The following is a 27847-nucleotide window of genomic DNA, read 5'->3' on the forward strand; positions in this document are numbered from 1 at the left end:
GCGCTTTTTGAGACCACTCGCTTACCGTAGTTGTCAGTGCGGACTTGCAGCTACCCGCGTCGTGTGAATGAAAGATGTTTGTGTTTGTTTAGATGAGCCTTTACACCGTTGAACATGTCTCAAAACGGGGGAGGAAGCAGAGGTTTCTACTTCAACACCGTCTTATCTCTGGCTCGGTCGCTCGCAGCTCAGCGGCAGGCACCGATAGAAAAGGTAACGTTACAGCTAGCCGATGGTGACAAGCTAATACCTGTCAGGAAGATTTGACAGAAAGGCCTGTCCTAAACTTCACTGTGTTGGGCCGATGTATGTTAGAAATCAGAACAGACATTAAAATTGTTTGTCAGTTTGTTATTATGTGAATTATACTTGTATTTAGGTATTTAAAGTCGCTAACCGTTGGAATTTGTAAGAAACTTCATGGGTCGCTAACGTTGGTTAACGTTAGCTAATTTTAGCCGGCCGTTAATCTCTGTGGTGAAAATACATTAAATGGATATATTGTGACATTGCGTCTCAATTTTTCTTTATTTTTTTCAAACCTGTTATTAATTAAACGTAATAGTTGTCTATAATTTTATCCGGACATCTAATGACATCGATTCTGCAAACACACCCATCCTTCTTCCTGGCTTTTGGAAGTCACGTGATGTTTGGGTTATGAACTTTTTGCTCCATCACGTTATTTTCCTTCTGAGGATAAGTATTCATTTTAATAAAAACGCCAGTTTAGACTGTAAAATATGTAATTTATAATTGAGTGTTCAGGGGTCAGAAAAGCACACAGCCATCCATTCATTCATCCATGTTCTTCCATTTTTACTAGTTTAGGTTGGGTAGCATTAAACTAAACAGGGTGTTTAGTTTAGGGTCTTTTTAGAACAATTTCCCAGTTCCCATGAGGTATTTCTAGAAATACAAGCTCATCTTCCTGTTTCTAACACTGAGCCTTACCTCTTAACATCCATCCACCCATCCTCTGCTTATCTTGGGTCATGTTGTTGGAGCAGCAGCCCAAGCAGGGAAGTCCAGACTTCCCTCTCTTTGGCCACTTCTTCCACTTCACAGAGGAAACTAATTTTAGTTCCTTATATCCAGTCTGTTGCTCTCCATATAAGTACAAAAGTCATGACTCAAGGGGCAGGCTTACATCTGCTGGTAAATTTAAAGTGTTGCTCAAAATCACGTCCCATCACAGCTGGAATGACAGAAGAGCTGCAGTGTGTTGTAGGTTGCAGCACATTTTCTTGTTAGCAGCTTCTATCAGCAAATGTGATTTTTTTTTTTCAACAAAAGGCTGTGGAAGAATACAATCAATTTATTCATGTGACAAGAAGTGGCGTACTGGAGAGAAAGTATGCAGACTGGTCATTCAGATGTGTTCAGGGACTGAAAATTTGAAACTGATGGGGTGGTATGCTGAAACTTGTCAGGAAAGTCAAATATTTGGTGGTATATTTGGGACACAAAATCTGAAACAAGAAGGCTGAGATTTTGTTAAAATATAAAACAGAGTTTGAGAAAACTTTCTATCAAATTTCACTGGCCAGTTTTCTAAAAGTGTCTTTTATCTGTGGCAAACAATAAGTTGAAACACCAAAACCACTCTTTATGCCTCCATACATGAGATGATTGTGGCTTGAGGCATTGTGATCGCATTATTTTGACCACAAATAAACAAATTATACACTATTTATGACAAGAGTTGATGATAAAAGGTTAAAACAATGACGTTGCCTTGTTCAGTCTGACCTGGAAGTAAATGGTTTGCTAAGAGACATCGACTCCTAGTTCCTCACTGGATTCTGTCCAATAAAATTTAAGGATTTTTGTTGTAAATGAACAAACCATAGGACATCACAGAATCCTCTTCTTAAACCCTGATTCTGTTACACCATTCACCAGAATGTTGCTTGTAGTAAAACACGAGGAAAGAAGTGGACTCATCCTGTGTCTAAATGTTAAAACCCTTTTATGAGCTTAGCCCTCATTTTTTTGAGTGTGCATGTAGTTTGTGATTGCCAGAGGCAAATCTTCGGCTAAATTCTCAAAGCCGATTGACAAAGTCATTATCACTAATGGAAGCAAATAATGCCTCTTTAATCCCAGTGGGAAGGTTATATCTGTCCTACAAAACGATTTTTCCACATCCGAATAGCTGGAGAAACTTCACAGATAATGACTGCAAATATGTTGTGCTGTCTCAGGTCCAGAAGCTGCAGTGCATGTGCCCTGTGGACTTCAGAGGTGTCTTCCAGCTGGATGAGAGGAGGAGAGATGCTGTGATTGCACTCGGCATTTTTCTAGTAGAGTCAAATCTGCAGGTAAATGTTGTAGCCTCTGGTTTAAAATCACATTAAGATTATGTGCTTAAATCTAACGTGCTTGTGAATTCTTGTGTTGCAGCACAAAGATGTGTTTGTCCCCTACCTGCTGGGGTTGCTTAAAGGGCTTCCTAAAGTTCAGTGGATTGAAGAAAGTTCCAAACGTAAAGCACGAGGTGTGCGCCGGTGTTTGAGTGGATGCATGCTCGTATTTTTTTTCCTTCTGATTCATTAGCTGAAAATAATTTTTGGTCATCCTGTCTTGCAGAAACTCTTCCGGTTGCAGAAAACTTCAGCTTTTGTCTTGTAACCCTTCTCTCCGATGTCGCCCAGCGTGATGAGAACTTCCGAGGACAGGTGTGTGGTTGTGTAGCCGTGTGTGGGTTTGTACATATGAGCCCTGATTGCAGATTAGACCTCTGTGAGTTTTTTAAGTCATGCTCAAATTTGTAACTTGGTTTTGTGGAAAGCTTCTGGAAAAAATGGAATTTTACTGAATAGTTTTCTAATCTTGGTAGCTTTGTTTGATGTGATATTTATTTAATTTTCTGTGCCAAGCAGTGCCAACGTTTAAAACTGTGATTGTGTTTTAGATCCTGGAGGCGGTCATGGACGTCATGCAGGTCCTGCAAGACATCTGCAAAACCCCAGAGGCTCATGATAAAGGTACGTCCACACACACCGCATGCTTCGTGTGTGTGTGTGTCAAGCATTAATGTCTTCTGTGATCACGCCCGTGCAGATTACCTGTGCAGGTACACTGTTCCCACCCTGCTCGGCGTTGCCAGGGCGTTTGGTCGTTACAGCAACACAGACGAGTCGCTGCTGTCCAAGCTGTTTCCTCGGCCCGCAGCTCCTCTCCTGTCAGCGACTGAAGACAGCGATGCTGCTCGCCGTCGGTCCTTCAGCGACTTCCGCTCCATCCTCCCGAGCTCTCTGCTGACCGTGTGTCAGGGAGACTCTCTGAAACGTAAAAGCTCCGGGATGTGTGTGTCCCAGCAGGTACAAACTGTTAGTTAAACCGGCAAGATGACAAACTTAATAGTATAAAAGAAAACAAAATCCTTTTTTGTTTGTTTCAGGCCAGTCCAGAGAGAATACCTCTGACACCCAGCTCACCCGGGGATCCCTCTGCCCAGTACTTTGAAGGTAAGACGTTTTCAGGGCTCACTCATCTTTTTATAATTTACTGTTGAAATGAACTCCTGTGTGTTGTTCTGACCTTCCCTGATGTATAATTTCATTCAGTTTCATTCACTCTCTCCTCCTCTCTCAGGTACTTACCTCCCTGATGGCAGCGCTGTGGATCCTGATTACTACTTCTCCACCATCAGCTCCAGCTTCTCCGTCTCTCCTCTTTTCACCGGGAGCAGCTCTGGAGAGTTCCACGTCCCGCTGGAAATGCTCAGACAACTTCTCCACATGGTCAGTAGGAAGACTCGGGACTCACAAACAGACTGTCGCACAAAACTGAATAAACTTTGTTTTGTTTGTGTTGATTAGGTTGAGCAGTTTGTCTCCGAGTTGTTTTTGAAATCCCTGGATGGCAGCTTGGCAGAACTCCTGGAGGTTTGACTCTTCCACAGACGTTTGTCTGCTTTTCTTGTGACGCTGCTGGTTCATTGTCATTCTGTTTCCGTCTCTGCAGATGAATCCGGGTCTTCATTTATACTACAAAACCTTCAGTGATCCGCTGTATGTTGCTATATTCAAGATGCTGAGAGACACCCTGTACAATTTGAAGGGTGAGGGAACCTCACAGTCTACATCATTTAAAAAATGAAGGCAATAGTCTTGTCTTAGTTTGATTACATGACTATTTATTTTGCATGCTCCAGACCTTCAGACGGACTTTGTGAAGGAAGTCCATGATTTTGTTCTGGAGCAGTTCAGCAGCAGTCAGTCTGAGCTGCAGAGGATCCTTCATGATGTGGAGTACCTCCAGAGCGAACTCAGCCCGCTGAAGCTGCGGTGTCAGGCCAACGCCGCCTGCGTGGACCTCATGGTGTGGGCCGTAACTGAAGAACAGGGTGAGGCTTTTCTCTTGTTTATATCATGTTATAACTGGGAAGATATTTGTGTATTAGTATGTAAATCTGTCCTCTAAGTTTTCCCTGTTTTACCCTAATTTATTTTTCACCAGGTGCTGAAAACCTTTGCACTAAACTATCAGAGAAGCTGCAGTCGAAGACGTCCAGTAAAGTCATCATCGCCCACATGCCGCTCCTCATATGCTGCTTACAGGTTTGTCAGGGGAAGGAAATAAACTTTGTCAAAGAGTTAAAACTAACAGCACAGATTTGGAGGTTTTGTTCTCTTGGTTTATGTCCATTAAAGTAGGACTTCTCAAACTTTTTGGGACAAGTGACCCCTTGCAGGGGAGAGAATTTTGGCCATCATAACCCTGATGCCAGTCAGAACATATTTACCCCTATCTGGGCCACTAGTTGGTCATAGCAACTATGACATTTAAAATTTTTCAACTTCATTTAACTCAACAGCAACATAAAGAAGCACTGTGGAACTTTTGCCGTTTTCTCAGTGACGCGCCTCTATCGTCGGCTAATCCAGCATCCATCCTGCATCCCACCTGCACTGTGAGATCTCTCCAGCCAGTAGAAGACAGTCTGACGTTGACCTGTCTTATGTCTTTATCCGTTCCTTTCTCTCTTTCCTTCCCTCTCTTCCTTTGATAATGTCTGCTTGTGTTTCTTTGCTGAATCCGCCACGATGCGTGTTTAAAACAGCCATGTGTGTTTTTATCTGCTCGGTAGTGTGTGACGCGGTGTAAAGCAAAACTCAGCTGCAACATCACGCGTCATCCTGGAAGAAAAAGTTGTGTGGTTTGGTTTTTCTAATACAAATTGCATGTGAGTTCTTTTAAACAGGGTTTGAGCTTAAAGCTTTCAGAAAGTAGCAGGACTGGAAAAGTCCAAATGATCCTAGTTTTTAAAAGAAAAAACATAGTAAAGTTTACTAAAATGATTCAGTCTTTCAATCATGGCATCACGATCATGAACTGAGCATGTTCTGTAAAGCTGTGGATGTAGGAATTCCTTAGCTCTGCATCGTATTGTAGTTCATCTGTCCTCTAAACTTGCATTTCCCTGTACTGAGTCAGACCTTAATCAGATTGTTAGTCCATCACACTGCCGTCACTGAGACAGATATGTTATCGCCACAGGGTACAGTCTGTTCAGAATATCTCCTCAATGTAAAATGTCACGAAGGGAAAGAGAAATGGTGGGAGGACTTTGGAAAAGAAAGACACAAACGACTTCAGCTGCGATGAATGTGTGCCCCCTGGGCTGGGTCTGCAGTTAGTGGTCGTGTTTGTGTAATAAAATATTCACTTTGGTTCTGTTATATTTCAGCCTACAGTCCATCTAAATCTAATCCAGTGTGTGTTATCAGCAAATTAATGATGAGATATATTATTATTTCTGATTTTACCAAATGAGAGCATATAAGGGGAGAGACGTGAACAAAAATTGATCTTTGTGTAACTGGACAAAGCTTAAACAGCCGTGCTGCTAGAGCAGATGTGTAGGATGTGGGTGAAGAGTTTCTTCATCATGTAAGACTAGAAGCACTCAGAGAGCGCAGACCTCCACAAAGCTGTAGTTTTTATTTCCAGTAATTGTGTATGTTGTTTTTAAGTTAGAAGCTCTAATGGCAAAATGATCCCTTTCTCCTCATAGCAAAGAATCCTTTAAAAGAATTCCTGGATCCAGGCAGTGATCCGGCTCACCCCCAAAATGTAATCACTTGTTCCTTATTCCATTTCTGACTTACTGGAAATATCAAAATCCGTCCATTATTTTTTGGGTTATGTTGCTAACAGACAGACAGACAAACCAACGCTGCTGAATACATGACCTCCGCCTTGGTGGGGTAAAAAAAAAAGTCATGCTGTCTCTCATCTGCACTGATTATTAGCCTTGTTTCTCTCTCGTAGTTCTCAGACTCATTTCGCCTCTTCCAGGATACTTAAATGCAGCACGGCCTGCTATGTGAACACTTGGTTACGCTGTCTGCTGCAGCAACAGAAGCGTTAAGCTGATTAAAGATCTGCACTGATAGCAGTGGTGTTACCTTCAGACAGCTGCTGTTGCATCGGTGAAATCAGGAATGTTGGTTAAAGCTGGGTGCAGCCATAACTGTCATTACTTACCTGCAGTGCTTTGATGTGTGTGTGTTTAGGGTTTGGGTCGCCTGTGCGAGCGATTCCCTGTCGTTGCCCACTCTGTCACCACGTCTCTGAGAGACTTCTTGGTCGTACCTTCTCCTGTTTTGGTGAAGCTGTACAAATATCACAGCCAGTACACTCCAGGTAACAACAGCTGCCCGGTCATCATCAGAAATACTCAGACTGCTTCTTCCCACTTTGATATCACCTTTCTCTTTTAAAGGAGGTGGTGAGATAAAGATCCATGTGACCAATGAACATTCCCAGTCAACCCTCAGCTCTAGCTCCAGCAAGAAGAGCCAGCCCTCCATGTACGAACAGCTGCGCGACATCTCCATCGATAACATCTGCAGGTGAGCTCACCTGGTCTTACCTCAGAGGCTTTCAGGACAACGATGGAAGAAGAAGCTTTCAGGATTTAATCTTTTATTTGTACAAAAGTATCAATGGCAGTTGTTTACTGAAATGTTTAGGTAATGTTAAGATGCTCTGCAAACAAACAAAAAGCGGAGAGGAAAGTAGTGCTAGAGTCAGAGCAGCAACACATGAACACCTTTAACACGCAGGTGTTCCAGCTACCCGACGATGTCGAGTTCTGTCGTCTCTCTAGATCTGCTTCCTGATCATCTAAAAGATTATGTCTGAACCATAACGGCAGATCAGAGCAACGTCTGCACGGAGCTGAAACAAAGTTGTACAACATCCGTGTGTTGCTGCTTGTGTTGCTTCGCTTTGGTTCCGTGTGAGCTGCAGGAGAGGAGTGTTAGTGGGAAAGTGAGCCAGGAAGAGTTCTTCCCTCCAAACAGATAAAGTTTTCCTTGTGGAAACATTTTGGTTCTAGCAAACATTGTGGAGGACGGCTCACCTGTCTGTAAAGCAGGACATAAATAAGTTGCAGTGAAAGGAGGAAAAACATCCTGTATGTTTCATCGCCTGCAGGATTACCAGCAGCTTTTTGTGCTAAAGTGAAGCCAAATGTTCAGTAATTGGCTTCAGTAATCATAATGCTTATTTAACTTAACATGGAAATGAAATATGGTGTCATTTGAAATTTTATAATTATATAGAAACTCAGGTTGGACTTACAGCAGCGTGATGCATCCAGCAGCGTTCACTCAATTCTATCAATGTATTTTATCAATGAGATAAAATACGTCTTTTTTAACAGATTCTCTGTTTAAACATCATCAGCTCATCATGAGGTTGATGTAGAGGAAATGGCATTTAATTTCAGATATGTGGTCTTCTTTCTTTATACTTCATTATTGTTCCTAATGAAGCATTAAAAATAAAATACAAAGGTTAAAGATTTGAGAAGCAGTCAAAGAAAAGAACATTTAAAATAACTTAATACAAAACTAATTTAAAACACTGAGCATGTGGAAGTTTTTGTTTTAAATGAACTGATGCATATAAAATCTGCAGATTCTAACATTAAAATGTAAAAATAAAAAGCATGCTACTGTAAATCAAGGCGCCCACTATGTTGGTAAAAGGCTGTTATTAATGTAAACTACTGTTAGCCTTCATTGTCTGTATCAGTATGAGTTATGATGGGTTGTCTCACACAAAACCCAAAACATCCAAAGCTATTCTGAACTAAATATCCCGCTGAAAACATGCAGCCTTGTGTTCTTCTGAGCTTTTATCACACCAGAGAGTTGCTGACTGTAAGTCATTCACAAACATCAGTTTCAGCCCGAACTCTCATCTTCTGCTCTCAGGAGTCTGAAAGCCGGCCTGACCATGGATAACGTCATCGTGGAAGCTTTCCTCGCCAGTCTGTCCAACCGTCTCTACATCTATCAGGAAAACGACAAGTAAGTTTATGACCATGAAGAGATCTGCTGTGTTTTAATGAAATAAGCCTAAAAGCCCCCCCCCCCCTTCTCCAGGGATGCTCACCTGATCCCGGATCACACCATCAGAGCTTTGGGTCACATCGCTGTGGCCTTACGGGACACTCCCAGAGTGATGGAGCCCATCCTGCAGATTCTGCAGCAGAAGTTCTGCCAGCCTCCCTCCCAGCTCGACGTCCTCATCATAGACCAGCTGGGCTGCATGGTCATCACAGGAAATGTGAGTGCTCACATTCCCCTCTGTTTCTCACTGATTCTTACTTCAGCTGTGACGTTTGAGCCTGACTCATTGTTACACACTGATCTGCTGCGTGGATCAGAACTTTATTCTACATGTTAAATGCTAGATTTTAAATATTCATATGAATCCTCTCTTTAGACTTTAAAGATTTTTGTTCTGTGGTGGAAAAATAAAGCAGAGAAATCGTCTTTTTATTCCTGAAATGCATGTAAACAAATAAGCATTTAATCTGTCTGACTTTTTCTTTGTTTAGCAATACATCTACCAGGAAGTGTGGAATTTGTTCCAGCAGATCAGCGTCAAGGCCAGCTCCATGGTTTACTCCACCAAAGACTACAAAGACCATGGATACAGGTGAGTGTTGCGTTCAGGGCAGGGTACATGCTTTTCATCTTCAAATGTGTGAACTGATGGAGACTGCAGACACACGCAGGTCTGGATGCATTTTAGTGTAAAAGATTAGAAATAAATCTGTATTTCTTTTGTTCAATGTCCGGGCATCAAAGGCTAATTTGAGGTCTAACTCAGACTAACAAAAAATATTTCACATATTTAGTTTAGATTGTCATACTTTGTGTGTGGACATGTTTTCTTGGGTAAGTGCAAGCAGAATCCGTTTGAGTGTTCACGCCGGAACCTGATCATTATTATCCAGTTTGTTATGAAGATTTCATAAATGTCCCTCGTTGTTTGTGCAGACACTGCTCCCTGGCTGTGATAAACGCCCTGGGTAACATCGCTGCGAACCTCCAGGCCGAGCACATGGTGGACGAGCTGCTGGTCAACCTGCTGGAGCTTTTTGTTCAACTGGGTTTAGAAGGGAAGAGAGCCAGTGAGAGAGCTTCAGATAAAGGACCAGCCCTGAAGGTAGGCCACATTATCATAAACATGGTAACTCTGGGTTAAAACTTATGTTTTGTTCAGGATGAAGCAGATTCTAAACATTAGTATGATGTTATGGTTGATCACCCAGAGAGATTTATTCCTGTGGGCTCAGTCAGGAGGAGAAATTCTGATGCATAAAAACTGTCTTTGCATCCTCTGCTGGACAGCTAAGATGAAGTTTCATTCTGCCTCATGTTAGCCAAGATGAAGCTTCATTCTGCCTCATGTTAGCCAAGATGAAGCTTCATTCTGCCTCATCTTAGCCAAGATGAAGCTTCATTCTGCCTCATGTTAGCCAAGATGAAGCTTCATTCTGCCTCATCTTAGCCAAGATGAAGCTTCATTCTGCCTCATCTTAGCCAAGATGAAGCTTCATTCTGCCTCATCTTAGCTAAGATGAAGCTTCATTCTGCCTCATGTTAGCCATGATGAAGCTTCATTCTGCCTCATCTTAGCCAAGATGAAGCTTCATTCTGCCTCATCTTAGCCAAGATGAAGCTTCATTCTGCCTCATGTTAGCCAAGATGAAGCTTCATTCTGGCTCATGTTAGCCAAGATGAAGCTTCATTCTGGCTCATCTTAGCCAAGATGAAGCTTCATTCTGCCTCATCTTAGCTAAGATGAAGCTTCATTCTGCCTCATGTTAGCCAAGATGAAGCTTCATTCTGCCTCATCTTAGCCAAGCTGAAGCTTCATTCTGCCTCATCTTAGCCAAGATGAAGCTTCATTCTGGCTCATGTTAGCCAAGATGAAGCTTCATTCTGGCTCATCTTAGCCAAGATGAAGCTTCATTCTGCCTCATCTTAGCCAAGATGAAGCTTCATTCTGCCTCATCTTAGCCAAGATGAAGCTTCATTCTGGCTCATCTTAGCCAAGATGAAGCTTCATTCTGCCTCATCTTAGCCAAGATGAAGCTTCATTCTGCCTCATCTTAGCCAAGATGAAGCTTCATTCTGCCTCATCTTAGCCAAGATGAAGCTTCATTCTGCCTCATCTTAGCCAAGATGAAGCTTCATTCTGCCTCATGTTAGCCAAGATGAAGCTTCATTCTGCCTCATCTTAGCTAAGATGAAGCTTCATTCTGCCTCATCTTAGCTAAGATGAAGCTTCATTCTGCCTCATCTTAGCTAAGATGAAGCTTCATTCTGCCTCATCTTAGCTAAGATGAAGCTTCATTCTGCCTCATCTTAGCCAAGATGAAGCTTCATTCTGCCTCATCTTAGCTAAGATGAAGCTTCATTCTGCCTCATGTTAGCCAAGATGAAGCTTCATTCTGCCTCATCTTAGCCAAGATGAAGCTTCATTCTGCCTCATGTTAGCCAAGATGAAGCTTCATTCTGCCTCATCTTAGCTAAGATGAAGCTTCATTCTGCCTCATGTTAGCCAAGATGAAGCTTCATTCTGCCTCATCTTAGCCAAGATGAAGCTTCATTCTGCCTCATCTTAGCCAAGATGAAGCTTCATTCTGCCTCATCTTAGCCAAGATGAAGCTTCATTCTGGCTCATGTTAGCCAAGATGAAGCTTCATTCTGGCTCATCTTAGCCAAGATGAAGCTTCATTCTGCCTCATCTTAGCCAAGATGAAGCTTCATTCTGGCTCATCTTAGCCAAGATGAAGCTTCATTCTGGCTCATCTTAGCCAAGATGAAGCTTCATTCTGCCTCATCTTAGCTAAGATGAAGCTTCATTCTGCCTCATCTTAGCTAAGATGAAGCTTCATTCTGCCTCATCTTAGCTAAGATGAAGCTTCATTCTGCCTCATCTTAGCCAAGATGAAGCTTCATTCTGCCTCATCTTAGCTAAGATGAAGCTTCATTCTGCCTCATGTTAGCCAAGATGAAGCTTCATTCTGCCTCATCTTAGCCAAGATGAAGCTTCATTCTGCCTCATCTTAGCCAAGATGAAGCTTCATTCTGCCTCATCTTAGCTAAGATGAAGCTTCATTCTGCCTCATGTTAGCCAAGATGAAGCTTCATTCTGCCTCATCTTAGCCAAGATGAAGCTTCATTCTGCCTCATCTTAGCTAAGATGAAGCTTCATTCTGCCTCATGTTAGCCATGATGAAGCTTCATTCTGCCTCATCTTAGCCAAGATGAAGCTTCATTCTGGCTCATCTTAGCTAAGATGAAGCTTCATTCTGCCTCATCTTAGCCAAGATGAAGCTTCATTCTGGCTCATCTTAGCCAAGATGAAGCTTCATTCTGGCTCATCTTAGCCAAGATGAAGCTTCATTCTGCCTCATCTTAGCCAAGATGAAGCTTCATTCTGCCTCATCTTAGCCAAGATGAAGCTTCATTCTGCCTCATCTTAGCCAAGATGAAGCTTCATTCTGCCTCATCTTAGCCAAGCTGAAGCTTCATTCTGCCTCATCTTAGCCAAGATGAAGCTTCATTCTGCCTCGTCTTAGCCAAGATGAAGCTTCATTCTGCCTCATCTTAGCCAAGATGAAGCTTCATTCTGCCTCATCTTAGCTAAGATGAAGCTTCATTCTGCCTCATCTTAGCTAAGATGAAGCTTCATTCTGCCTCATCTTAGCTAAGATGAAGCTTCATTCTGCCTCATCTTAGCCAAGATGAAGCTTCATTCTGCCTCATCTTAGCCAAGATGAAGCTTCATTCTCCCTCATCTTAGCCAAGATGAAGCTTCATTCTGCCTCATCTTAGCTAAGATGAAGCTTCATTCTGCCTCATCTTAGCCAAGATGAAGCTTCATTCTGCCTCATCTTAGCTAAGATGAAGCTTCATTCTCCCTCATCTTAGCCAAGATGAAGCTTCATTCTGCCTCATCTTAGCTAAGATGAAGCTTCATTCTGCCTCATCTTAGCTAAGATGAAGCTTCATTCTGCCTCATCTTAGCCAAGATGAACTTCATTCTGCCTCATCTTAGCTAAGATGAAGCTTCATTCTCCCTCATCTTAGCTAAAGTGAAGGTTCATTCTGCCTCATCTTAGCCAAGATGAAGCTTCATTCTGCCTCATCAAAAAAAAAACGCTGCTGCTTTTAGTTAAAAGTAAAGACAACCTAAGATCACCTCTGAAGTTTCTGGTTTTGCATAAAATGTAATTAAATTACTTTTCTTTTTGTCTTTAGGCATCAAGCAGCGCTGGTAACCTCGGTGTCCTGATTCCAGTTATTGCTGTGGTAAGTTAACTGGTTTTTCCAGCTCTGGTGACTTTAACTTCCTTTTTCAGCTCAGTTACTTGGCATGTCTGCTTATCTCGAACATATACTCCACCCTATCATCATAACCTGGAAAGCAGAATACTTTAGGTAGAATCGTTCGTCTTAATAAGGCCAGATTGATGCTCTCTGCTGTTGCTCTGCTTCAGCTGATGAAGAGACTGCCTCCAATAAAGGAGGCAAAGCCACGTCTGCAGAAGCTGTTCAGAGACTTCTGGCTCTACTCGGTGGTCATGGGATTTGCTGTGGAAGGCTCAGGTAGAAAAAAGTTGCTCATCTTTTGTTTCACACAAGCTTTTATTTTATTAAGATTTAATCAAAGCAGAAATAAAATTGGAGGTAGGACCCGGCTTTTCTTTTAACCCAAGAACAGAATTTCTTTCAGATTTCTTAGCTTTTTTTGCTGACTTGAAATAAATTGTATCTACGTTACTTCTGATTTAGATCTAACAGTCATTTCTTTAAAAAAAAAAAAAAAATCAGCATCTGATCGAGTCTCTTTCAGTGTGAGTGCTGTGTTTTGTTCTCCTAAAAGAAAAGCTTGCTCCGCTCTCCTCCCTGTCGAAATGTTCAGGTCTGTGGCCGGAGGAGTGGTACGAAGGCGTTTGTGAGACTGCAACCAAATCGCCGCTGCTGACGTTTCCCAGTGGAGAACCTTTACGGTCGGAGCTGCAGTACAACTCTGCGCTGAAGAACGACACCGTCACTCCGGTATGAGCACACATACACACTGATGCTCCCGCGCACCGTGTAGCGCATCTTCTTACTGCAGCTGGTGCGTTTCAGGCGGAGCTGAACGACCTGCGCAGCACCATCATCAACCTGCTGGATCCTCCTCCTGAGGTGGCTGCTCTCATCAACAAGCTGGACTTTGCCATGTCCACATATTTGCTGTCTGTGTACAGACTGGAGTACATGAGGTACACAAACATGATCCTAGCAAAACGTGACCCTTCAGGGAATTTCCTGTTTAACTTTCGCCTTGTTTTGTTTTATTGTGTTTCAGGATGCTGCATTCTCTGGACTCAGACCGCTTTCAGGTCATGTTTAGATACTTTGAAGACAGAGCGATACAGAAAGATAAATCTGGTAAGAAGAACCAGAAAGAAGACTAAAGTTTCCTAAAGGATTTCCAGTTCCCCGTGTTATGTATTTTAGTGTTTACATATCTTTACAGGAATGATGCAGTGTGTGATTGCTGTAAGCGACAAGGTTTTTGAGGTCTTCCTTCAAATGATGGCAGAAAAAGTAAGTGAAATGTTTAGTGTGTATCCTCTGATACATAGCAGTGAGGTGCTGCTAATCAATGCACTGATTAGCTGATCGTCGATGCAGACGGATCTTTAAAAAACAGAAGTTTTGTCAGTTTGCTGCTCTGTGTGTAAATACAATGCCATGGAGGAAAGACATCAGGTGATGTCCAGACTTTCTGGAGTCCATCATTATGTAGAGAGAACGATTATTCACAGGAGCTGCCAGTCTTCCCAGAAGTGGACATCCAAGCAAGTTCCGTCCGAGATTCTCAGACAAACTAAAAAACCCAAGAGCACTGATCCCACAGCAGCAGATCTACAGCAGAATCAAGGTGTTGACACGATCCAGTAAAAGTCCAGACCTCAACCTGGCTGAAATACTGTGGTGGGACCTTCAGAGAGCTGCAGACACCAATGAACAGAAGCAACGATGGAAAGAGAATGACTTCATGTCCATCTTGGAGACTGATAACATTGTCCAGAAAAACATTCAAGATTCAATTTTTCATTCACAGCTTCCGTGTTTTTGTTTGGTTTTTGTTAAATAAGTAACATGAAATGTTCTAAGACCGTATCCTAACCCTGGTCCTCAAGACCCACAACCCTGCAGGTATTAGATGTGTCCTTGCTACAACACACCTGGTTCAGTTTAAATGGATCTCTGACACGCTCTGCACAAGTCTGCTACTGACTTTTAATTTGAGTCAGTTGTGTTGAAGCAGGGAAACACTGAAAGTCTGCGGGACAGTGGGCCTTGAGGACCGGCGTTGGGGATTCCTGTCCTAAGGGACACCATCTGATAAAAGAATAATTCAGAAAACATTCCTCAAAATAAAAACTTGTTAAAAATCTAAAGTTTTCTGTTTTCAGGCTAAAACTAAAGCCCATGAGGAGGAACTGGAACGCCACGCTCAGTTCCTCCTGGTCAACTTCAACCACATCCACAAGAGGATCCGCAGAGTAGCGGACAAATATTTGTCTGGCTTGGCTGAAACGTAAGACGGCATTGATGCATGTGATCTTTCACTGAAAATACAACACGATCCTCGTAAAAACTTAAAAATACAGCTTCATATTCATCTGAGAATCTTCTCTGTGCTCAGTTTTCCCCACCTGTTGTGGAGCGGTCGTGTGCTGAGGACCATGTTGGACATCCTGCAGACGCTCTCGCTGTCCCTCAGTGCTGTGAGTTATTATCCAGTTAACCTGTGAAACTCCTGTTCATCACTCCATCTAAACGTCTGTATTTTCTGATCTGCTGCAGGACATTCATAAAGACCAGCCGTATTATGACATCCCAGATACACCATACAGAATCACTGTCCCAGATACGTACGAAGCCAGAGAGGTAATGCTTCCCGTAACGTCACTGACATAAAGCTCAGAAAATGGTCCATTTTAATCACGAATCATGAACTGATGGTTGTATTTGTGATTATTTCAGAGCATAGTGAAGGACTTTGCTGCACGTTGTGGAGAGATCCTTAAAGAAGCCATGAAGTGGGCTCCGTCCGTCACCAAATCCCATCTGCAGGTAACATTTATCATTAAACCCACAGAAAAGGTCCATGTGAGGCATAAACATGTCACACGCATGATCTTTTCCAGGAGTACCTGAACAAACATCAGAACTGGGTGTCGGGTCTCTCCCAGCACACGGGCCTGGCCATGGCCACTGAAAGCATCCTGCACTTCGCTGGTTACAACAGGCAGAGCACCACGCTGGGGGTGAGTCACTGCTTCGGTTTGGTGGGGGTTTCAGAGTCGACTCTTCAGCCTGTTTATTGTTTCACTGCCAAACTGTGGACAGCAGTTAAAAATGTTTAAATTCAGATTAAAATCCAGAAAAACAAGAACAAAGCCCTGCGGAGCGCCACAGAGTGACGATTTATCAGATTAGAAAATAAGAAATACATGCTCTTAACTTATAATTCTCTTTTTTTCTTCTTTTTTTCTATTTATATGTGATCTGCGACATTTATTGAACTCAGTTTGATTTTTATTGACTATGTCATTTTCTGCGTTAGCCCACTCAGCTGACGGAGAGGCCAGCCTGTGTGAAGAAGGACTACTCCAACTTCATGGCCTCCCTCAACCTCCGGAACAGATACGCCGGAGAGGTAAAACGATCTGTTGCATCCTGAACTATCGAGTTAATAGCGTCCTGTTTAAGCCGTCAAAACTAAAAAATATTTCCATGTCTGAGAAGTTTGTAGTTTCCTACGGTGTCATGATAATAGATTATATTTATACAGTCATGGCCAGAGAAATTACTACAATATTAAGATTTTCATCATAACTCATCAAATTTCACAACACTGAATGTGTGACACTCCTGTTGGGTCTTTATGTTTAAATTATTTTTTATCTTTTGACGCCAACATACAAAAATTATAGAAACAAAGTAACCAAGAAGTCTCGTTCCAACTAAATCTCCTCTGCTCTGTAAAGAATAAATAAATACTACATATTAACTCTGGGTTTCTCTCCCAAGTCCAGTCAGAGGCCACAAGACCTCTACCTGGACTTTGGAGGCTTCTTTCTTTGAACTTCATTATAAAATGGTTTTGAACGTTTCTTTTTAACCCATGTAGAGAATTTGGAAACCCAGGAATAACATCTAGCTAGCTTTAATTTCCCGCTGTACTACTGGAACCAAGGAAATAAAGAAACAAAACACACATCTGACGTTAGCTTTCTACTACAGACTATTGCACTAAAATCGATCTCACACTGAGTCAGTCGTGTTTGAACAGCTAAGCTGTCTAAGTAGGAGAGTTTTATTAAAGTAAAATGTTATTTATAAAGCACCTGTCAAGATAAAAATGACAAAGCTTCATTTTGAGCCTTGCAGCAGCGCTCTGACCAGCACAGTGTGACTCCGCTTGGTTGAAGTTTTAAATGCTAAAAAAAAGCGTGATTCAGTGATATGAGCATCCAGTGAGCAGGCCGAGTCCAGAGTTACACTGAGGTTTCTAAATGAAGGTTTAACAGATTTTAGGTTTTCTCACCCGTATTAAGGCTGGTACACACACAACGATTTTTTTCAATCTTATGAGCTTTTTTATCTGATCGAGACCTCACACGTGAAGATAAAAAAATCACTTTTGATCATAATGTGTGTGGTGTGCTTCAAAAGTATGATCACAGAACAACACACACATGACGATGCTGTCCCGCAACTCATCTACAGTCTAGTCCTCCGAGCCGGAAAAATGTTGAAATGTAGAAGAAGAACCATAGCAACATCCGGCAAAAACCAAAAAAGAACCATGGCAACATCCGGCAAAAACCAAAGAAGAAGAACCATAGCAACATCCGGCAAAAACCAAAGAAGAACCATAGCAACATCCGGCAAAAACCAAAGAAGAACCATAGCAACATCCGGCAAAAAACAAAGAAGAAGAAACACAGCAACATCCGTCAAAAACCAAAGAAGAAGAACCATAACAACAACCGGCAAAAACCAAAGAAGAACCATAGCAACATCCGTCAAAAACCAAAGAAGAAGAACCATAACAACAACCGGCAAAAACCAAAGAAGAACCATAACAACATCCGTCAAAAACCAAAGAAGAAGAACCATAACAACATCCGTCAAAAACCAAAGAAGAAGAACCATAACAACATCCGTCAAAAACCAAAGAAGAAGAACCATAACAACAACCGGCAAAAACCAAAGAAGAACCATAGCAACATCCGGCAAAAACCAAAGAAGAAGAACCATAGCAACATCCGGCAAAAACCAAAGAAGAACCATAGCAACATCCGGCAAAAAACAAAGAAGAAGAACCATAACAACAACCGGCAAAAACCAAAGAAGAACCATAGCAACATCCGTCAAAAACCAAAGAAGAACCATAACAACAACCGGCAAAAACCAAAGAAGAACCATAGCAACATCCGTCAAAAACCAAAGAAGAAGAACCATAACAACAACCGGCAAAAACCAAAGAAGAACCATAACAACATCCGTCAAAAACCAAAGAAGAAGAACCATAACAACATCCGTCAAAAACCAAAGAAGAAGAACCATAACAACATCCGTCAAAAACCAAAGAAGAAGAACCATAACAACAACCGGCAAAAACCAAAGAAGAACCATAGCAACATCCGGCAAAAACCAAAGAAGAAGAACCATAGCAACATCCGGCAAAAACCAAAGAAGAACCATAGCAACATCCGGCAAAAAACAAAGAAGAAGAACCATAACAACAACCGGCAAAAACCAAAGAAGAACCATAGCAACATCCGTCAAAAACCAAAGAAGAACCATAACAACAACCGGCAAAAACCAAAGAAGAACCATAGCAACATCCGGCAAAAACCAAAGAAGAAGAACCATAACAACATCCGTCAAAAACCAAAGAAGAAGAACCATAACAACAACCGGCAAAAACCAAAGAAGAACCATAACAACATCCGTCAAAAACCAAAGAAGAAGAACCATAGCAACATCCGTCAAAAACCAAAGAAAAACCATAGCAACATCCGGCAAAAACCAAAGAAGAACCATAGCAACATCCGCCAAAAACCAAAGAAGAAGAACCATAGCAACATCTGGCAAAAAACAAAGAAGAAGAAACACAGCAACATCCGGCAAAAACCAAAGAAGAACCATAGCAACATCCGGCAAAAACCAAAGAAGAAGAACCATAGCAACATCTGGCAAAAAACAAAGAAGAAGAAACACAGCAACATCCGGCAAAAACCAAAGAAGAACCATAGCAACATCCGGCAAAAACCAAAGAAGAACCATAGCGACATCTGTCAAAAACCAAAGAAGAAGAACCATAGCAACATCCGGCAAAAACCAAAGAAGAACCATAGCGACATCTGTCAAAAACCAAAGAAGAAGAACCATAACAACATCCGTCAAAAACCAAAGAAGAAGAACCATAACAACAACCCACAAAAACCAAAGAAGAACCATAGCAACATCCGGCAAAAACCAAAGAAGAAGAACCATAACAACATCCGTCAAAAACCAAAGAAGAACCATAGCAACATCCGTCAAAAAACAAAGAAAAAGGAACACAGCAACAACCGGAAAACACAACACCCAGCATGGAAGAAGATAGGACGAGGGAATGATGGTGGTCTTGGGACTACTGTTAACAGACAAATACAGAACTGAAAAAAATAAACTGGAGATGGCGTGAACACGGACTTTATTTACTTCCTTGTTCCCCAGCCAGCTCGCTCTCTGATTGGCTACATTCCGTACCACGTCACCATCCACGCAGTCACAATGCACAAGTCGTCGGCGTTCCTCAGAAATCAGCTCTGAAATATTAAACATGTTCAATGTTCCCAAATATCGGCTACGATCCGTTTCGTAGTGGATTATCGGGACAAATCGGCTCGTAACCTCAAACCAAATGATGATTGGACAGGGAAATCTCACGATGATCGGGCGTTTGCTGTCCGAGGTCGGGAAGAGGCCAAACCGGGACAAAAACCGCTATGTGTACCAGACTTAATGTAATGTTGAGTGAACACGATTTAACTCCTGACGTTGCGCTGGAAGCCCAACCTGAGTCGTACTTAAAATAAATTTCTTTTCATGTTACAACATTAACATTATATTAGCCAATAATTATACTTAAGCGTACAAAGCTGGTGTTTATCCTGCAGGTGGTGAAACATGTTGGGTGTATTTCCTCCTTTCACTGCGACTTTTTAATGATGTGCTTTACAGGCTGGCGAGCCGTCCTCCACAAATAAACATTGGTCATTCGTAGCCAGTGAGATCCAAATTATGGTGTTTGTCTGGAGGGAACGACTCTTCCTCTGCAACTTGCATAGAACGAAACACAGCAACATGAGCAGTAACCAACACAGATCTGCCCTCACGCTTCACACATAATCTTTTATGGAAAGTGACAGTATTGAGGGATTTTTGCATTTAATGAACTTTGCCGTTTAATAACGTGATTAGTTGTAAAATAAAGTCATTGTGACATCTCTCTGTCACTCTGCAGTTTTTGACAAATTAGATTGGACTAGTCAGAAACCGTCGGTACGAAGAGACGTGAACTGAAGCAGGGTGGTGTTGTGGAGGCAGTTGGAAGTGGAGAATAACTGGACTTTGTTTCCTCCTGCACTCGTACAGTTTTTCTCTTCTCCCTGTTGTCTGCAGGTAGCAGGTATGATCAATTTTTCCCAGGCGGTCCGGGGACAGTCTGATCTGAGCCGACTGATGATCAAGCAGATGGGAGAAGCTTTAGACTCTGCTCAGCCTGAAGCTTTCACCGAGGCCATGTTCAAACTGGCTGCGCTGCTCATCAGCAGCAAAGGTGTGACTTTGCTCTGCATGTACAGAACATGTGCTCCTGTCTTTAAATGCTCTTGATGCTGACTTTTAAACGTCTTCAGAAGTTTCTGACTCGTTCTGGTCTTGTCTAGACTGCGACCCGCAGCTCCTGCACCATCTCTGCTGGTCTCCTCTTAAGATGTTTACGGAGAACGGGATGGAAACGGCGATCGCTTGCTGGGAGTGGCTGCTGGCGGCGCGTACAGGCGTGGAAGTACCGGTACGTTGGCGTGTTTTATCCTGTTTGTGTGTTAGCGTTTTAGTATTTCATACACAGCATCACCCTCTTCTTCTGCTGCCTAGTTCATGCGAGAGATGGCGGGAGCGTGGCAGATGACGGTGGAGCTGAAGATGGGCTTGTTCTCAGACACTCAGGTGGAGGCTGATCCTCTGGCTGCGTCAGAGGAAAGTCAGCCTGTCCCGTGCCCTCCAAATGTCACCCCTCACCACATCTGGATCGAGGTCAGATTAAATCCTGCCCAGTTTGTCCGGGGTCTCACCAGCCTTTCCACTTTTAATCTTTTGTGTTTTTTTTTTCATGTAGTTTCTAGTCCAGAGGTTTGAGATAGCGAAGTATTCCAGCGCAGATCAGGTGGAGATCTTTTGCAGTTTGATGCAGCGCTCTCTGTCCCTGGATGTCGGCGGAGCAAAGACCAGCCTCAACCGCCACGTGGCTGCCATTGGACCTCGCTTCAGGTATCACACGGTTTTGTGATCCATATACCAACCCCTAAATCTCTTAGGAGACTCCATGTTCTTTAGTCCTTCAAAGGTTCTCACATTATCTGACTTAAACATTGATGCAAAATGTAAAAATAAGCCAAAATCTGCAAGAAGTTACTGACAGAAGTCTTTGTGGTTGTTTTGGTCCTGCAGGCTTCTGACTCTGGGTCTGGCTCTGCTTCACTCTGACGTCTGCACCAATGCAACCGTAAGAAATGTGCTGCGAGAGAAGATCTATTCCACAGCCTTCGATTACTTCAGGTACCTTCACAGAGGCTTGGACAAGCATAAGCCTTAAATAAGATCTAGTGCTACAACTAACAGACATTTTCAATTTATTCTGGAAGGTGTCATAAAATACAGAAAAGTACAGTTTCCTGGAGCAAAACAGTCAAAAAAGATGGTGTATTTAACTAGAAAATTATAATAATTATTTATTTGTTTAGTTTCCTCTTCTTTATTTTTTTACTAATAATTTCATGCCTGTTTTCAACTCCACCATGAAACCAGGCTGGATGAGCCCGACCGATATGGGGTTCTGGGGCCAATGCTGATATTGATATTGGGTTTTAAAAAAGCTGATATCCGATATATCGCCAATAAGAATATTGATATACACAGGATGTATACTGTACATACACACAAAGTCTTATAATACCCAAAATATGATTCAAGACAAAGAAGAAGAACAATACAGAATTAAAATAAGGAACTTTATTTATAACACTGTCAACATAAGGACTGAATAAGAAAAGGCAAACGTGCAAACTGTATTTCAAGAATACAAAGTAAATAAACATTCAGAAATTAAAAAAAAGGTTGTTTAATAGTCTTATATTAGATAATGGTGGATATGGGAGTTAAGAGTTGCATATATCGTTGTTTAAAGATGAAACTTACACAACGTTAAAACTCTAAAACTTGCTTGGAAAAAAAGCTGTAATGCCTTAACGTGCCGTAACACCGTGTTTCCGCCACGATGGAAAACGGCTCCTGATAATCCAACTTCTTCTCCTGCTCCTTCCAGTGTGTCTCCGAAGTTTCCCACCCAGGGTGACAAGCGTCTCCGTGAGGACATCAGCATCATAATCCGCTTCTACGCCAACATCCTGTCAGACAAGAAGTACCTGGCAGCGTGCCAGTTGGTCCCACCTGGTGAGCTTGGTACTACCCCAGCCCCGAGCACTCTCTCTGCTGGGATATTTGGATCGCTTATCGTGTCCAGCACTACTCCGATATCTATCTTAAGTAAGCCTAAAGCAGTGGAGCTCGGCCTGCGCTGCAGCAGGGGCATGCTCCTACGCATGTCAAATTTGACGGCGCTTATCCTCACAGAGCTGCTCCACTCCAAACTTTCTTACTTTAGTCCCTCTTATGTTTCCAAACTTCTATTTTCCACTTTTTCTTTGCCTTTTACTTTTTTTTCTTTTTTTTTTTGCTCTTCTATTATATTTAATCAGTTTTTCTTTATCGTTAATGCAGCTGTGAGGAAAAGCACAAATTTGTCAGCTGCATGATTATTCATCAGCCCACCCGTCTGCCCCTCTCCACAATCAATCAATTCGGACCAACAGACTACAAATTGAAAAATGTTTGATTCCACCCAGAAAATCCTCTCCTCTTCATCCTGGTGACCCCGAGAAAAGACATGGTTTCATTTTCATACACATCGAAACGCTTAAGGTAGTCCTCAAATCGCAGATCCTGGACCAGATGAATGAAAACAAGCATCTGACCAAGAATCAGTGGTTCGAGGCAGCTTCTACCTCCATTCACACTGGATCCCCCCGCTTTCAAATGCATGACCATCACAGCAGCCGCGGACTAAGTGACACGAGTCATCTCTTTAAACAAACCCCTCATCATCAATCATCTGTTGATGTCTTTCAGACTTTTTATTTGCACTGTACAAGTTAAATTTCATGTTACAGACCAGATTCACAAGCTCTCTGAGAGAAAACTACCGTTTCGTTAGTCCTGCTGATTCGGTTTTATCCATACAGATAATCAGGACCCGTCCTTGAACAGTCTCTCGGTGATGAACGCCGCCGACATGAGGAGCAACATAGACTCCAGCTCTCGCTCCCAGCAGAGTGGCCAGGGATGGATCAACACTTACCCGCTGTCCAGTGGCATGTCCACCACATCCAAGAAATCAGGTAGACCTCCCAGCAGTCAAGCAGCACAACGAAGACCAATGAGATCACCATAAAGTTCAGGGACAGAGTTCTAGAGAATAAATACTCTTCACCTCTTCTTTTTCTAGGCACGTCCAAGAAGAGTAACAGAGGAACGGAGCTTCATAAATACTACATGAAGCGCAGGACTCTGCTGCTGGCCTTACTGGTGAGTTCTCACAACAGTGTTCTACACCCGGTCTATACGTTCTTCATCTAACGATGCTTATGATCCCTTTGTTGTGTTTGTTCCCCCAGGCCAGTGAGATCGAACGGTTGACAACGTGGTACAACCCCCTCTCCATTCAGGAACTGGCCATCGCCACCGAGCAGTCGGTGGAGACCAGCATCGCCAACTGGAGGTCCAAGTACATCAGTCTGACAGAGAAACAGTGGAAGGACAACGTCAACCTGGCCTGGAATATTGCACCGTACCTGGCTATACAGCTACCATCAAGGTCTGTTTTCCACTTTAAAAGAAACAACAGGCTGATAATCCTCTAAAGTAAAACGCTAAAAACATGAATGTTGGATTTAAAAGCGATTTAATTCAGTTAAAGTAGCCTCCACAGCCATGCTTGTTCTTGTACTTCCTGGTGGATAACGCTGGTTCAGGTTCAGTCTAAGCTGATTTGGAAGTTGATGGAATCCTAATGGTCAGGTAGCGTCAGGACATTTGGGAAGTCAGGAATGATTGGGAAGTGGAAAGGCACCACATACTGCCTCCATTACAGCTTCTTGACTGCATGGTAGATAAGTCCAGGTGCTGGACTCAGGAACCTGGAGTCCAGGACTTTTACCAACTAGAAACAGTTGGAGCTTCATAAAACACAAAATACAACAAAGACTCAGAACGGGACAAGATTCCCAAAGGTCCAGCAGATGATCTCCTCATGTCCATATCTTTACAGACTTTTTAAAAGATGACCAGAAGCTACACAGGTGAGTTTTATTTAAGTCGTGGTTTAGCCCAGACTGAAGCCATCTCTCATCAGACCAAGATTCATCTATTTGATCTGGATTGTGGTCTGAAAGGTGATTTGTGGCACAACCTTAGGGGATGTTTTTTTAAGGAAGACTTTTAAAAACATGGCTCTCTGAGGAGGAGAGAGCTCCTGCAGGTATTTTTTGTCTACATTATTATGCAAAAAACAAAGTTCCATCCATTTTCTATACCTGCTTATTCCAATGCAGCGTTGCAGGGACTGATGAGCGCTTGAGTACTTTAGAGGTCAATCTTGGTCCAGTCAGCAGCTCAAACTGATGACTGATCAACCTTTTAGATTAAAAAAATCTTTGCTCTGTCAAAGATTTTTGTAAGGTGAGACATCCTGGGTCATCCTGGGTGTGAGAGCCTCAACAACGATTGTTCAGAACTTTTATAGTCTAAGTTATCTGCAGAGCCTTTAACAGGTTTACTCTAACTTTTTTTTTTTACATCCTTTCACTATGTCAGACTTATAGGAAAATGTCATCACTCCCTGACTCGCTGGTGTTTCACTTCTTGGATTCCAGGTTTAAGAATGAAGCTATTGTAGCTGAAGTGACCAGACTGGTGAGACTGGACCCCGGAGCAGTCAGTGACGTCCCTGAGGCCGTCAAGGTGCGATCGCAAAGTCCAGTAAACTCAGCGTTTTCTGTTTGGGACAAAATGTTGATCCTTTTTTCGCTGTCTGACCAGTTCCTCGTCACGTGGCACACTATTGATGCCGACTCTCCTGAGCTGAGCCATATCTTGTGTTGGGCTCCGGCCGACCCGCCCACCGGTCTGTCCTACTTCAGCAGCATGTACCCTCCCCATCCTCTCACCGCACAGTACGGCGTTAAAGTGCTGCGGTCTTTTCCTCCGGTAGGCCCTCTGCACCCGGTTCTCTGCCTCAGCTCAGAGGAATTTGATTGTTTTCTTTTCCCCTCAGTACTTTAATAACTAAAATATCTGTGTTTTTCTACCCAGGATGCCATCTTGTTCTACATTCCTCAGATTGTTCAGGCGCTTCGTTATGATAAGGTAAAGATGAACAGCTCTGCCTCCTCCTCCCTCTTTGTAATGTCACGGAGCAGAAATTAAAAGCTGAAATCTTGGTCCTGCTCAGATGGGTTATGTGAGAGAGTACATCCTGTGGGCAGCGCAGAAGTCGCAGCTTCTCGCCCATCAGTTCATCTGGAACATGAAAACCAACATCTTCATGGATGAGGAGGGACACCAGAAAGACCGTGAGTGACTCCACATCACACTGAGCTTGTTTGTAACATCTGAGGCACAGAGGTGGAAACAAAGCTGGATTATTCCAGTAGACAGATTCCTTCATTTACTTTGTCTGCTTTGGCTACTAGAGGCTGGACTTTACTTCTAGTTCTCACTGTTATAAGTTTGACTGCATTACATTTCAATCCACATAAACCCTTAAAAATCATTTCCACATGCGTGTTTATGTCCATGGAAGTCCATGCATTCCTCCGGGAATCCCCGTAATCTCCAACAGGTGTGTGAATCTGCCCTTTAGTTCTCCTTCAAATATGTTTTTAAGAAATGCCAACTTTAATGGCGGCTTGCAGACAGAGCGAGCTCACTGTGTTCCAGGAAATTAAATAAGCAAATTAACAAACAGGGAACCGAGCAGACTGACATCCAGTTATAATTCTCTCTAAATGTAACTGAATGTAAACTTCTTTGTTCTCCTCAGGGTTTTTAGTAAAAAGATGTGTAGGTTTAAGGATGTAAAAATTTAAAGGGTCATTTATCTAATGCAATTAGATGTTCTTTGAATCCATGATCACTAAACACACCTCACATAAAATCTGCTGATAACCAGCTCTTATAGAAAAACATCTTATTTAATTTTATACAGTATGAAAGACCTTAAAACTTTCTTCAAGATGGTGTAGTTTTATCATTTTTCTACTTCCACTAAAGACCCACATGGACTCGCATCGCTTCATGTTTACTGACTTGTCACACAGTGGAGCAGGTCGCTCCTAAGATGAGGAGTTTATTTACAATAGTAGAGCTCTGTGGTACGGAGAAATAAGCCTCTTATACTTTCAGCTGATATCGGGGAGCTGCTGGAGCAGATGGTGGAGGAGATCACCGGGTCTCTGTCGGGTCCAGCTAAAGACTTCTACCAGAGAGAGTTCGACTTCTTCAACAAGATCACCAACGTTTCGGCCATCATCAAGTGAGAGCGTTAGCTTGTTAGCATCTCCCCTCTGCCACAGCGAGGAAAGCTCTCTGGTGTAAAGCCAACTCTGTTTTTAATTATTTCAGGCCGGTTCCAAAGGGAGAGGAGAGAAAACGAGCCTGTCTCAAAGCTCTGTCCGACATCAAAGTTCAGCCAGGTAACAGACTGCTCAACAGGACGTCTGTAACAGATCTGAGCTGTGGTTTAGTTAAATCCTTGAATAAATGTCTTTAAAATGCAACATTCACAAATGAATCTAGTCTCTTCGTTCCATGATCCGTTTCCTGTCCGTCTTCTAGGATGTTACCTACCAAGTAACCCAGAGGCCATCGTGCTGGACATTGACTACAAATCTGGAACCCCCATGCAGAGGTTTTTACTTCTGCTTCAGACTTTCACTGAGAAATGTGATCTTTTGTCCTCTATCTGTGTTTCATAAGAGAATGTGTGTGCACAGTGCTGCCAAGGCGCCCTACCTGGCCAAGTTTAAGGTGAAGCGCTGCGGGGTGAGTGAGCTGGAGAGGGAGGGTCTCCGCTGCCCGTCTGACTCTCTGGAGGACGGAGAGGAGAATCCAGACGGCTCACGCAGGGTTTGCTGGCAAGCGGCCATTTTTAAAGTGGGAGACGACTGCAGACAGGTTCCCACCTCTTTACCTGAATGCATATTTTTACTGTGTGTCAGGGATGGACTGTATTCCCTCTACAACCCTCCTCTGCTTCTACACCTCCTGCAGGACATGCTGGCTCTGCAGATCATCGGGCTTTTTAAGAACATCTTCCAGCTGGTGGGTCTGGATCTGTTCGTCTTCCCTTACAGGGTGGTGGCTACAGCACCAGGGGTAAAGCACTCACATTATTACCTCCCTTTAGTTTATGCATTTTAATAAAACACTTTTCAAATAAATAATGTTTTAACAATAAATTCAACCAAACCAGGATCAGTAGAAACGCAGTGAAGCACAGTCTGAAAACGGGAATCATGAGAGCATCCGACCGCTCCGCTTCGGACTACCAGATGGAATATTGTGACAGTGTAAAAACAACTAAATAATTTATGGCCAGACCATTTCAAAGAGATAAAAATGCAGCTATAAAGTCTTCAATTCAGTCCTATGTAGCAGCCAGTAATGTAATAACTTAGATTAATGGCTGGTTATTACTTACAGGCCCAGAATTAATAATTTAATGATAAATAAACTGGACTGTATTTATTGGAAATAAAGAATTTTTTTGCACTTTGCAGTTAATGGCGGTAACTAATTCATGTAATTACATTACAGTCATTTAGCCCAGTGGTTCTCTGAGGTTTTGGAGCAATGTACCCCTTGTGTAGTACTTTTCCAGCCAAGTACCCCCTAGCAAGTGCGGAGCTTCCTGGTTGGAAACACAAGTAAACAGGACTTGGCAATTAGCGCACAATTTGTTAAAATTTGTACCTAATGAAACCCTTTCACGTTTCAGTCATTTTATAAGGACAAACATGTTATCAATGATTCATAAATAATTTCCTGGGAAAGGTGAG

At 42.6% G+C, this 27847-nt stretch overlaps 1 protein-coding gene across 2 annotated transcripts in view; it reads left to right on the plus strand.

Moving 5' to 3' along the window:
* The window catches only part of pi4kaa (phosphatidylinositol 4-kinase, catalytic, alpha a), a 35173-nt gene continuing 7326 nt past the window's right edge, over window positions 1–27847 (plus strand). Inside the window, exons 1-48 of one of the 2 annotated variants that reach the window (XM_041970437.1) lie at window positions 1–213; window positions 2208–2324; window positions 2407–2500; window positions 2593–2681; window positions 2918–2990; window positions 3067–3326; window positions 3407–3473; window positions 3601–3749; window positions 3828–3893; window positions 3973–4069; window positions 4163–4354; window positions 4468–4568; window positions 6528–6657; window positions 6737–6866; window positions 8238–8333; window positions 8409–8592; window positions 8867–8967; window positions 9312–9480; window positions 12588–12638; window positions 12827–12935; window positions 13252–13388; window positions 13464–13597; window positions 13684–13766; window positions 13855–13925; window positions 14801–14925; window positions 15034–15115; window positions 15195–15278; window positions 15375–15464; window positions 15539–15658; window positions 15958–16050; window positions 20073–20229; window positions 20339–20466; window positions 20550–20708; window positions 20791–20942; window positions 21123–21230; window positions 21997–22217; window positions 22973–23128; window positions 23236–23315; window positions 23405–23604; window positions 24662–24749; window positions 24828–24995; window positions 25101–25154; window positions 25240–25360; window positions 26193–26322; window positions 26412–26482; window positions 26625–26697; window positions 26783–26963; window positions 27060–27164. In XM_041970437.1, coding sequence (XP_041826371.1) covers window positions 115–213; window positions 2208–2324; window positions 2407–2500; window positions 2593–2681; window positions 2918–2990; window positions 3067–3326; window positions 3407–3473; window positions 3601–3749; window positions 3828–3893; window positions 3973–4069; window positions 4163–4354; window positions 4468–4568; window positions 6528–6657; window positions 6737–6866; window positions 8238–8333; window positions 8409–8592; window positions 8867–8967; window positions 9312–9480; window positions 12588–12638; window positions 12827–12935; window positions 13252–13388; window positions 13464–13597; window positions 13684–13766; window positions 13855–13925; window positions 14801–14925; window positions 15034–15115; window positions 15195–15278; window positions 15375–15464; window positions 15539–15658; window positions 15958–16050; window positions 20073–20229; window positions 20339–20466; window positions 20550–20708; window positions 20791–20942; window positions 21123–21230; window positions 21997–22217; window positions 22973–23128; window positions 23236–23315; window positions 23405–23604; window positions 24662–24749; window positions 24828–24995; window positions 25101–25154; window positions 25240–25360; window positions 26193–26322; window positions 26412–26482; window positions 26625–26697; window positions 26783–26963; window positions 27060–27164 — 5745 coding nt within the window. In that variant the 5' untranslated portion in view covers window positions 1–114. The remainder of the gene's footprint in view (window positions 214–2207; window positions 2325–2406; window positions 2501–2592; window positions 2682–2917; window positions 2991–3066; window positions 3327–3406; window positions 3474–3600; window positions 3750–3827; window positions 3894–3972; window positions 4070–4162; window positions 4355–4467; window positions 4569–6527; window positions 6658–6736; window positions 6867–8237; window positions 8334–8408; window positions 8593–8866; window positions 8968–9311; window positions 9481–12587; window positions 12639–12826; window positions 12936–13251; window positions 13389–13463; window positions 13598–13683; window positions 13767–13854; window positions 13926–14800; window positions 14926–15033; window positions 15116–15194; window positions 15279–15374; window positions 15465–15538; window positions 15659–15957; window positions 16051–20072; window positions 20230–20338; window positions 20467–20549; window positions 20709–20790; window positions 20943–21122; window positions 21231–21996; window positions 22218–22972; window positions 23129–23235; window positions 23316–23404; window positions 23605–24661; window positions 24750–24827; window positions 24996–25100; window positions 25155–25239; window positions 25361–26192; window positions 26323–26411; window positions 26483–26624; window positions 26698–26782; window positions 26964–27059; window positions 27165–27847) is intronic. The other variant, XM_041970438.1, reaches the window with a different exon arrangement.

Source organism: Melanotaenia boesemani, chromosome 19, assembly GCF_017639745.1.
Source record: "Melanotaenia boesemani isolate fMelBoe1 chromosome 19, fMelBoe1.pri, whole genome shotgun sequence".
Classification (NCBI taxonomy): domain Eukaryota; kingdom Metazoa; phylum Chordata; class Actinopteri; order Atheriniformes; family Melanotaeniidae; genus Melanotaenia; species Melanotaenia boesemani.